Below are 11,757 nucleotides of genomic sequence, written 5' to 3' on the forward strand. Positions count from 1 at the left end.
TCTCTTCTCAAAACAAACAAAAGAATCAAAATAAACTTTATTTATAGAGCACATTTCGTACATAGATGTAATACAAAACGCTTCACATAAAGACTTTTGTCTAGAAACACGTACACCCACACACCAACCCCGACTGCCTGTAACAGAATTTATATTAAAAAAACCTAGAATACCCCAAGATACCCCCCCCATCCATCCATCCATCCATCCATCCATCCATCCATCCATCCATCCATGAGGTAGAACATGAAAACTCCACCCACACAGACCTCCAAGAATGAATTTAACCCACCAAACTGTGATCGAGCACATCTTCCCAGAGTAAAGCATCATAAAGTCAAGTTAGATTTATATTGCGTCTCTCAGTGTCATAAACATTTGATTATATCAATACGATCAACTTTGTCTCTCCCCTTTCAATATTCAAACTGCACTCTGTGGTCCTCTTGAATTATTTAATGATCTTCTTGTCCAAATAAGATCCCACTGAATATAATAAATTGCTGTTTTTTGTTTTTTTTTACTCAACTCCTTAGTTTTCTCTGCTTGTAGTTTCTTCATCCTTTTATCATTTAAAATTGTCGTTAATGGACTGTTAATAGGGAGGATTTCACATTTCACGTGTAATTCTGTATGATGTTTTATGCAAATGAAGAAAAACAAACCAGTCAACTTCTCAGGGTGGATCGTCGTCGTCGAGCGGCCTTCTCTCATCAGCGGCAATAAACACGTGACATTATAAACGTGCAAGTCTGAATGCGTGTGCAGTGGCGAGTTCCTGCAGAGACTTTATACGGGGATATAAACACCAAATCAAATGAAACACTAGAATCATGCATCATGTTCTCCGCCTCAGTGTCCACGAACTGAAACCTCACTGCTTCTGATGTTTCAACACAGGAAGTATAATTCATGTGTGCCATAAGTTATGTGCATTTCAAACATTTTTGTTTTTCTGATCTACAAAAAAGATTTAATCTAAACTGCGTTTCATATCTAAGCTGTCAGTGCTCACACATCCACAGGCCACCGTAAAAAAAAATGGAAAATTAGAAATGTTTTGTGTTATTTTATGTGTAATTAGAAACATTTGAGTTATCCAATAGAAGGTTTGACTTCAATTCCATGAATTTCATGTACTTTAAGAATAGGATTTGTATATTTCTAGGACTTGTTTGTTTGTTTGGCTTCACTGTATTGTATTGTCTAAACTGATAGTATTATTAAAAACACAAACTGAAAAGCTGTTTATTAAAATCTCTTGAACTCAAAGCTCCCATTGGAGCCGGAGCGTTTGCAGATTTTCATGATTGCAGGTAACTTTTGTGTCGCCGTGGCAGCAGAGGGCATAGTTTAGAAGAAATTATGTAAAAGCGAGTGTGAAGGGCGGTGACATTTCCTCCAGCGTATCGTCACTTAACAGAACAGACCTGAAAAAAAAAACCCCCAGTGTTGAAAAGAAAAAAAAAAAAACGTAACCACGGTAACATTTCTAGTAAGCAGTTTCTGATTTATTTCTCAAATGCAGACAAACCTGTGACACTATTGAACAAATGTAGAAAAAAAAAATCAATTTATTCAAGGTTTTCGTTTTTATATCTCGAAATGTTTTCAGTTTTTATAAAAGTGGCATCAGATATCTGATTCTACCAGCGCAGGCTGCAGCATGCTCCGTCGGCACAGAATCTTACAAATATGTACATACTCGTAACAGCACATATATATATATATATATATATATATATATATATATATATATATATATATATATATATATATATATATATATAAAATCCCCAGTGTGTTTTCTATGTTGTTGTGGGTCAGGATATGCAGCTTTTAGCTCCAGTGCAGTTTTGGTTGAAGGCTCTGGTGAAACGTTCAGTTCCAGTTATTGAAGAATTGCTTGAAGATGATGGTCTCCTTCCCCTGCGGCAGGATCTCCACCTGAAACACACATAAACTTTACGGCCTGCAGTAAACGAGAGGCGTGAGCCACCGGGAAGTGAGATGGGTAAACACTCATTTTCCATCTCATAACGTGCTACTGCTCTCCGGTTACAGTTTGACTGAGCTTAGCAATGTTTACACTGCAGTCTGTTCTTTTTTTTTTTTTCCTTTACCTGTGTTTTCATCCTGGGGTAATTCATTTTTTCGATGAAGCTGTCGGCCATCTGCAGGGCCTCCCTCTTCTCCTCTGCGTTCGCTCCGTTACCTGGTGGAGGATCAAACAAAAAAAACAGAAAGATTCACTTCCTGCTCTCGTCATACAATCTGTTTCTGGAAATGAGAACAACATATTTACTCGTCTAACTAAATATAGCAGCACTGATAAAGCTGTATGTCACGACTGGAGGTATCAGAGATCCAATCTTGTGTTGGAGAGATAAAATATAAACTATTTACCTGCTTTATTGGCCATAATTTTACCACAGTGGCATTTGAGATTGGTTGAATTGGAAATTTTGACCATCAAAATTGATGAGTCGTCAACATTCAATGTGTCTAGTAGCTAATAATAATCAATTATGAGCCCTCATATGAACTTTTTGTGCAAATATAAAAAATAAAAAAAGTTTTGTCAGTGATAGTTACGATGATATAATTTATGTTTGGTGAAGAATAAAACATGATTGACATATTTTGATGGAACTCATTTTAGCTTGTGATAAGTTTGTTTGAACCGTCGGCACTGCGCAGCTGCTTCAGGGAGGAAAACAAGTGTCAAAGGTGTGTTTAAAATGAGGTCTTTGAGGCGTCATATCAGCGTAACACCGTCCATACGTTCACCTGACTCCTCTGGCGTCCAGATAACAGACACTTCAGGGCTCGTGGCCTTGACCTCCCCTCATGTCGAAAGATTAAAACACGGAGGTTCAACCTGAGACTTGCTTGTTTGCTCTGATTGCAACAAGTGAAAGCGTCTCTGTCGTAATCTTGTCGGGTCAGAGGTCAGAGGTCGCCGGCTCCCTTCGGACTGTCACCCACCTTCAGAAAAAGAAGTGCCGACGTCCCGAGAGCAACGGCGACCGTTATTTTTCGCCGCGCTCGTTAAAATTTCATCGGATCAGTTATCCAATATCTGCAGCGTCTCACAACTGTCACTTTTCCTCCGTGTGCGTTTCAGCGGGCGCCGGTTCGCTGGCCCGGGGCCAAGTGGCGTTTCCTCACCTTTCCACACGAAGATCTTCCCATTGGCGCCGTTGTCCAGGATGAAGCAGTCGTCACGGACCAGCAGCTCCTTGCCAAACGGGCTCTTCTCGGACACCTTGGTCATCGTCATGGACCCCGTGGCGTCGGACACCTGGGGAGCGGACGGAGGCGAGGTCAGGCTTTCGGCGGGACGGAGGGGGGGAGGGGGGGGGGGGGTAGGTTAGCGGGGGTTAAAGATGGAGTCCGACCTTATAAAGAGAGGCCGAGTTGGAAGCGTCCGCTTTGCTGTCCTCTTCCGGCGTGCTCGCCGCCAGCGTCGGCATCGTCCCCAAGACCTGCTCGGCAACACGGGAAACTTTTAGGACGACAAAAAACGTTTCCAGCTTCTCGATTTATTCGCGGCGGCGTTGTACATCCTGGACACGTTAACCAGTCCAGCACAGGGAGAACACATCTATAGGACATCTAATTGTCCTCCCACGGTCCTAAAGCATGCATGTGACTTTAATTGGTGACCCTGAATTTCCTATAGGCGTGAAAATGAGTGTGAATGGATGGACGGATGAGGATTAACCGCAAAATTCACTTTGTTTTTTTTAAAGGTTCCATCTAAAATGTTCTCTTCTCAGACTCTTAGACGAGGCGTGACCGTCTTCACCTTGAGCATCTCGTCCGGCTCCTCCCCCTCGGTGGAGTCCACGATGCGAGCCTTGCCGTGTCGGTCAGTGTCGCGGATCAGCGAGGCGATCTCGCGCACTTTCTGCTTCTCGAAGACGTTGGCCTCCGACCCGATCCACGACACGATAATCTGGAAGACGAGGAGTCGGCGTCACAACAATTCGCTCCATTTGTTTTGGTTTTTTTTGCCCTTTGCTCTCTTGGGGGCCGTCGGGAGTGACCTCACCTCCCCGAGGTCGAGGATGAAGCAGTCGCCCTTGTTGAAGCTGCCCCAGGACAACTCCACCTCCTTGGCGCGGATGTTGCGTTTGCCCTTGATCTGGTAGAGGCGCTGCACCGTGCCGGAGCCCTGCGGCCTCCTGAAGCCCGACTCCACGCCTCCTTCCTGCAGGGGCACAGCGCTCATCACTCATGTGGCCTCCAGGTTCACGTAGGGGCTTTTTTTTTTTTTTTGTTAACGTTTTACGTGTGACGACGTCCTTTGAACGCGTCGGAGGGTTCAAGTTTCAGGCGATTCTAACAAACTCAGTGTGTCGACCATAAAAAGCCGCCGCTCTTCGTCAACGCGGCCGTAATATCTAAGACGCAATAAATGATGGACGAGAATTATCTACGAACAAGAGATAAGTCTGAGGGCAAATTTGGACTATTCCTTTGTCATATGACCTTGATTTAAATCAAACAAATAAATTCACAATCAAACCTTTTGATTGACATTATTTGAAGCCAGTTACAGAAAAATTTGCTTTTTATTTAGATATTAGAGAAACTACTAATAGAAATCAAACGAGGTGAAGAAATTACTTAACGAACTAGTTTGAATACTTTTTTTGGAAGATTAATTTGGATTTTTTTTGTTAAGTATTTGTTCACAACAGCACTTCTACTGAGTATGATTTTAAAAAGTGCAAATTGATAGTGACTACTGCAAAACTACAAACTCTAGAAACAGAGAGTGGAAGCTGCAACTGCATTAACATTTGTTGAGAAAAAAAAAAAAAAAAAGCCCATAGATGAGATTCACTGGTTCTAAAATATGTGCAGATCCTGGTTCAACCATGAGAAAAAGATTCATGAGATCCATCAAATCCAGGTAGCTCAAAATGTACAAACTGGTCGTATCATGTAAAACGCTTAGATGACTCTTGTGGATAAATGTTTACTCGGGTTAAATCGCTGCTCTCTCACCTTGTAGCTCACTCCTCTGGGGAAGAGATTCATGAATTCGGGGGATTCGAAGCCTTGAACCTGCCGGTGCTGGACGGGGTCGCCGCCCAGCAGGTTGTCCAGCTGAGTGGCCAGCATGGCGCACGCGACCTGCTCGTCCCGGGACGACTTTTCACCTGCAGCCGAGCAGAGAAGGAAGAAAAAAGTGTAGAAAACTATTATTACATTGCTTGGATGGCACTTAATTAACCCATTCAATCTGATTTAAGTGTAGAAAAATGATTCTCCAAACAAATGTCATTATAAAGCGAGATTGAGTAAAGAGTATAACCCTATTGGCTGTTCAAAAAAATGCTAAAAGGTTGAATTGGAATTTTCATATCATGTTGATCGTCTGTAGCCACTTTTCACAAATTCTGGGTTGTAATTTACGCGTCACTTCCACTAAGTGCAAGCTTTTACACAAACTTAAAAACGTAATTTTAGTCTTAAAAAAAGCGTCTATGTGTCAGGATGAGGAGCAAAGAGCAGCACGAGGTTGACGGTTGATCCCTTGTGGATTTGGGGAAGAACAAAGTGAGCACTCTGCGAGCGGCGACAATCAGCTTAGTGTTACCTAAGCACCGGACACATGCTGGGAACAACAGACACATTTGAGTACTGCAACAATCCTCCTGCATTTTTAATACGGCCTCCTGCTCAAAAAAGCCATCCCTGGGCTTCTTTCCCTCTCATCATCCCTCCATCCCGCCTCTTTCGTTCCCCGTGTCTCATGTGTCATCACAATTAGTGGGAGGGTTATTAGCTGTTCGGGGCCGTGTGTTGTTAAGCACCGGTCAAGGGTCAGAGTCTTCTGCTGGAGGGGGCAGAGTGGAAATAGGAGAGGTCGCCACTCAGGGCTGCTCGGTCAAATCAGAGGAGTGTGACTTGTGCCGCTTGTCTTTTAATATCATCAATGCCCCCCCCATCATTGAAAAGTGAAATCATTTTGTCAGTAAATGCTCATTTTAATGGAGATAATGAAGAAAAAAAAACACTGATTTATTCGATTTTATAATGTTAATGATGCAAAACCTACAAAGAAAACAAAAAAAAAAGTTGAAATATTTCATGCATATAGTAGTTTCAGCATTTTGAGTGCAATATAGGAACATCTATATTTCCCGTTGTTTTCTAATTTAGGTGTTCTTAAATGAGAAAATCCAGTTGGTGAAATGGTTTAGTGGTGAAAAACACTGGGGCGTTTCTTCTGCATCACATGGCACTGATTCATGCTACGCAAATACATTGTGCGGAAGGAAGTGCAGACGTGGGAAGACAAAAAAAACATTTCCCTTTTAGTTCTTTTTTTTTTATTTTTTTTTTTAACAATTTTTAAGCAATCCCCACTACCATCAAGCCCTGATAATCAAAAAGACAATTCACGAGGCAGATGGCATTGAAAAGAGTGAAAGAGCAACACAGACAGGAAAAAGCTTTGCATGTACTTGTCATGTCTGAGGGTAGAATTCGATTCGAAGAGGTGTGGCGGTCAGAGAGCACCTCTCGGCCTCGAGGGCCTGTAACAATAAGGTTGCATGTTCTTCCTCTGTGTGGGTGGGTCCATCCCCAAAAACATGCATGTGAGTTTAATGTACCAGAGTGGATGTGTGTGACGGCCTCCGTGTTTTTCTGAGGAATTCTGTGCATCCGTCTGTGCAATTTTTCACGGGGTAATAAACAACCGTTGTGACCAAAAAGGGCATTTATTGATCAAGGTTAATAATGAAGTGCATTCTGGGGAGTTATGTAACTGCCAGAGGAGCCGTTAGGTTAATAAACCAGGGGTCAACGGCTCCCTTCCTTCCCGATGCGCCTCCGGCCTCTCACCTATCCACATGTGGAGGTCGGCCCCCTGCTCGCCGCGGTTCTCCAGCACCAGGTACGAGTCTCCGTTGTAGAAGGCGCCGACCTCCGAGGCGGCCAGCGGCGCGGCCTTCATCTTCTCCACCCTCCACACCCGCAGGCCCGGCTGCTGGACCTCCGGGCCGAACTGACCGGCGGCCGCCTGGAAGGGAAGCATGCTGCAAGGGGGGAGAGGGAGGAAGGATGAGAACGCCGCTGAAAGGAAGAAGTGGAAACACGAGGGATCGGCGTCACCGCTTGCCTCTGGGAGCGGGAGCCACACGTCTTGGTCGAAATAAGGAGAAGTAAAAGAGGAAGTGTGCAGCCGTGTGAGAAACGCTTCTCGGAAAAGAAAACCAACCCACCTGCTGAAAATACTGAATTCTTTTTTTTTTTTTTTTTATTTGAATGTAAGTCTGGCACCCCGTAATGAGTGTCATCACTCCTCCGCTCCAGACTAAATGAGCGCCTGGAGGCTGGAGGACCGACGGGCATTAGATCACTTTTATGCAACACAACACTGCCGGGTGTGGCTCAGTGCAGGCCGGGTCATGTCTCATATGTGAGAACCAGCCAGGTATGCCTGAGTCACCATCCCCCCCCCCCCCCCCCCCCCCCCTCGTATCCCCCCGCCCTCCCACCCACCCCTCCGTGCAGAGCAGTGGAGCAGAAGTGTGTCGCCACACCACACATCCGTCTCCTGCTGGTTTCACAGTTTCTGCTTCGCACGACTCAAAGTATGTCACTGAATCATACCTAAAATGCTCCTCAGCCGAACTGTTCTGATTTCCACAATTCACTGCATTTAGAGATTTTCTTACTCTGACAAGTTAACGACCTGAACAACCCAAAAAAGTGAGTTTAAAAATGACGTGAGAAACTTTTAGATCCTTCGTTTCATGATGGCTCAGATGCATATAGGATTATTTGGTGTTTAGTTTACTAACTTGGGTAATTAATGAATTGACATGTATAAAAAAACACGCCAAGTCAAACATTAAACCATCCAACAGCTACATAAAAAAACAACAACTAATCAGACTCATGCACTGTAATGTTTGTCCAGACTCAACAACAAAGATCCAAAGTCCAGCAATGAGCCACATTTTATATTTTGTCTCATCAGGTGAGGATGTACGGGACTGGCGCACAAAGCAAACCAATAAAAACACAGAAAGCCATAAACACTGCACATGCAGAAACAATATCTTCTGAACAAAACCACATATAGTTTTTTGGTTTTTTTTTTCCTTCTACAGTTCTACAGTGAAGGCAACAAATGTGCTTGTCAAACCAAATGACTGATCATAAACAAGGGCAAAGTTGTGGCAATGACTTGAAATTTGAGTATATTTTCGATGTTAACACATTGCTGCCGACAGGGAGGAAAGGTAAGAGCCTACAGAGTCTATATGTGATGCGAAACCTCAACTGGTCGAATGAAAACGATGCAGGAGGAGCATCTGACGTAAAAAACTAGCCAAATATACAAGGGCGTAAAAGAGAGCGGCCAAATAGACACTCACTTAATGACATCAAGACACCATACACCATCTACTGTCATTGTGCTTGTTTGAACAGCCGGGAACATCATTTCACCTCAGGCCCGACTTACTGGTGAACCGGGAAGTAATTCTACAACAGCGAAGTTACAATAATCAACCAGATACTGGACCTTTAACGACGACACTTTATGGGCATCGCTGTTGCTGCAACAACAGCCATCAGTTTATCTCTTGATCTAAAAAGTCCAGGTGAATCGCTCACGTGCATCGTTTCAAATGAAATGCTTGTGGGCGGAGTGGTTACTACCCCTTCGCTTGTACTATGACTGTATAAGGAAATGGTTTCATTTTCTGTGTGTGCCAGAGGCGCCAGGCTGGCAAGACTGATAACGGGGGAAACAATTAGCCTGAGCTTGTGTTGGTATGGAAAACCAACGAGCGACGGCAAAATAATGTGCAAAACAACAACTTGAAGGAAAAGTTGTGCAAAAAGACTTCTTTTACACTCTTTTTTTTTTTCAACCACTGCAAACAAAAACACGTTTTCTGTGATTATCAGCTTTGTGGTTCGTGACACCAGGATGTCAGCTACGGCACGTCCTCCCATTTCCCCTTTGGTGACTCCATCAGATACCAGATAGCGTTCGACAATTATTATGTCAGCATAAACTGCGCTCGGCAATTAAAAGCCACGGTGCAATAAAGTGGAGACGTCGACGAAGGGCAGAGCAGGAAGCGGGTCTGCGGAGGCGGAGGGCCCCGGGAGTTAACGTTCCGTTGACTGGGCAAGAGGCTTCGGGCGAGAGAGAGAGAGAGAGAGAGAGAGAGAGAGAGAGAGAGAGAAAAGCCCCAGTCCACTTAACTGTATGACCTCCTCTGGTACCTCCGGCATGCTGTCTGACTCCGGCTCCATTCTGCGTGTCCACTGAGGCGCGCGTGAGGCTTGTGAGGTACGGAGAGGTCCGCAACGAAGAGTGTCGGCGCTCGCCTGGCCTGGTTAGCTTATATGCGGACGGTAACTGGAGCCGCGGTGATGAAAGCCTACCTGCGGCCCGTGGATAAGGCGCAGCGCGGGGGGTTAGAGTAGAGTCGGGTTCCTGGTTCCTGGACGAAGCCAAGCGAGCTCCCGCATCTTTACAACGGTCTGCCAGCTCCGTCTAATTCACGAAAACAACCACTCTGGCTCTCGGTCGCCGTTTCAGTCACTCATGAACCGTCGTCATCGAAAAACCTCCATCACACGTTGAACAGTTGTACTTTGGGATTGAATAAATCTAGAAAATAGGCAAAACTTCACATCTTGGTCTGATGAAACCTTCATTTATTCTTATATTGAATCTGTGCCGTTCTTTCTTCTCTGCTGGTTGGATCGTTCCAGCACCAGATCAGAAAGTACCAGCACTCCGTCGTCCATGAAACTGTTTCCCTTCTGGATTCGGGAGGAGTCGTAGATAAGTTGGTATTATATGGCTTCTCACGGGTCGACAGGAATTCACAATATGCACTGCTGGCGCTTTGCCAATTTTGATTTTACAACTGATAGGCTGTTGAAATGACTTATTTAGATGCTGAATCTTGTGTCAACTCCCTCTTGGAGTTTTAAATGTGGTATGCCATGTAAGTATGAATGTGCATCCTTATGTTTGACACTGCAACACCAAATTAAAGGTGAACTGAACTCTATGAACACACACGAGACATTTCACCTCAAAAGATTCCAATGATCCACAATTCCTTTCGCAAACAGAAAACTGTGACGGGGCGATGAAGACTGAAGTGAGAGCTGATAACTGGAGGGTGAAACGCTGAGGAGCGAAAGGGCCAAAGATTAAAATAAAACAACAATGCCCTCTTGACCTCGTTTACTGGAGCGTTGAACGGCGTCTGTTTGGAGGGAGGGGGTCGACGGGGAGGAGAGGAGCAAAGTGTACGAGGGTGTATAGGTAGAGACGCCGGGTCACAGACAGACTGCAGGGGTCAGCGAGACAATCAGCCATTCACGCGCGACGCAGAAATATGAGAGCGGAGAATATGCAGCGGGCGTGGAGAGAGAGAGAGAGAGAGAGAGACCAGAGCACATATCTGTCAACTGATGATCAGTGCAGAGTCGGTGTGAACACTGAGCTTTCTGAGGCGGCTGGTCGACCCCACCCTCACTCTCAGGAAGCAGCGACTCCGATGAGACGGGTTCAGGGGAAACGACCGAATGAAACCAAAGCCGAAAAACTCTGAATGGGACGACATGCATCAGGATGAGCCTCGGTGAAAAGAAAACACAGGTCCATTGTGCCGCGGCAGGATTCCTCCCTGATGGAGGAATGTGATGAGCAAACAGTGGAGAAGAAATGAAAAAAAAAAGAATGGCAGAAAAAGAGAAGGAATCGTTGCAGACTTACCTTAAGAGAGCGGGTTGGTGGGATCTGGTACGTCTGAGCGGAGAGAAGAGAAGAGCAGTGATGTGAAGAGCAACGCGTCCCAGAACAGGCAAATTCTCGCTCTTACTCACACATGAGGTATTTCCTGCCTCCGTCTGGGGCGGTCGAAGCCCGGCCCTTTGATTCAACCACAAAAGAAGAAGAAGAAGGAAAAAAAACACAGCAACCTGAAAGTTTTGCAACTTTTTCTCTCCAGTCACACACTCACAATAAATCACTCTTTCATTTTTGGGGAATTTATGAATGTCAAACAACAGTTCCTTCTATTAAAACATCAAGTTTGACAGTTTTACTGCAGTGTGAATATTTAGTGCGTTAAAGAAAAAAAGTCCTCTTTTCTATAAGAAGATAAGAAATTTGAACTCTTTTCAACTTGAATTTCCTGTTGAGTTGCGCCATGATTGGTAGACGTCACCATGGCAACCGAGCAGCACAAGGCTGTTAGTCATACGTGGGTTTCCCTGCTTGGTCGCAGCGACACGCCCGTCTGACGGTCACACGGCGGCGGCCGCCGCCCCTGCAAGGATTCACCTGTGGGAATGAAGAAACCTGTGATTCATGAGTTCCAACAAGCATTAATGGAGGAAAGGAACCATGCAGGTGCTGCTGCCGGGACCAGGTGGTGCAAATAGCCTGACAACGTGTCTTTATTCCAGTAGAATAACGGTGCAGTGGTTAGAACGCTTTATATGAAGAGTCTGCATTTTCTCCTTATGTATGTGTTTGACTACGACCAGTGACATCAGCAAAAGCCCATCAGGGAACTCATATATTACTTTCACATTAAATCCTAAATCGATGATAATATTTTATGTAAATGATCTTTAAAGCTGATTTAAAAGTGTTGTGTTTTCTATTTTGGACCATGACTCACTTGGGATGACGGCATTATGGGATGTGGTCCTGCTACCTTGCATTTTTTTTTTTTTTTTATG

The 11,757-nt window shown here is 44.6% G+C and overlaps 1 protein-coding gene across 1 annotated transcript; it reads right to left on the reverse strand.

The window, feature by feature from the left end:
• Positions 1-1,760: 1,760 nt before the first annotated feature.
• capgb (capping protein (actin filament), gelsolin-like b) lies at positions 1,761-10,889 on the reverse strand. The gene is made up of 9 exons (XM_080518744.1): positions 10,784-10,889; positions 6,868-7,061; positions 5,020-5,174; positions 4,058-4,216; positions 3,812-3,961; positions 3,402-3,488; positions 3,172-3,304; positions 2,124-2,215; positions 1,761-1,947 (listed from the first exon to the last, which is right to left on the reverse strand). Exons 2-9 carry the CDS (start codon positions 7,058-7,060, stop codon positions 1,882-1,884), a joined length of 1,035 nt encoding a protein of 344 aa, XP_080374870.1. The 5' UTR covers position 7,061; positions 10,784-10,889; the 3' UTR covers positions 1,761-1,881.
• Positions 10,890-11,757: the final 868 nt, after the last annotated feature.

Source organism: Blennius ocellaris (genome assembly GCF_963422515.1).
Source record: "Blennius ocellaris genome assembly, chromosome: 23".
Taxonomy (NCBI): Eukaryota; Metazoa; Chordata; class Actinopteri; order Blenniiformes; family Blenniidae; genus Blennius; species Blennius ocellaris.

Bases quoted from the DNA above. Each gene is read 5' to 3' on its own strand.
- capgb (XM_080518744.1), bottom strand. From the start codon at position 7,060: ATGCTTCCCTTCCAGGCGGCCGCCGGTCAGTTCGGCCCGGAGGTCCAG. The intron at 5,175-6,867 runs GTGAGAGGCCGG...GCTCGGCTGCAG, and splicing joins CGACCTCCACATGTGGATAG to GTGAAAAGTCGTCCCGGGAC. The intron at 4,217-5,019 runs GTGAGAGAGCAG...GTGCCCCTGCAG, and splicing joins CCAGAGGAGTGAGCTACAAG to GAAGGAGGCGTGGAGTCGGG.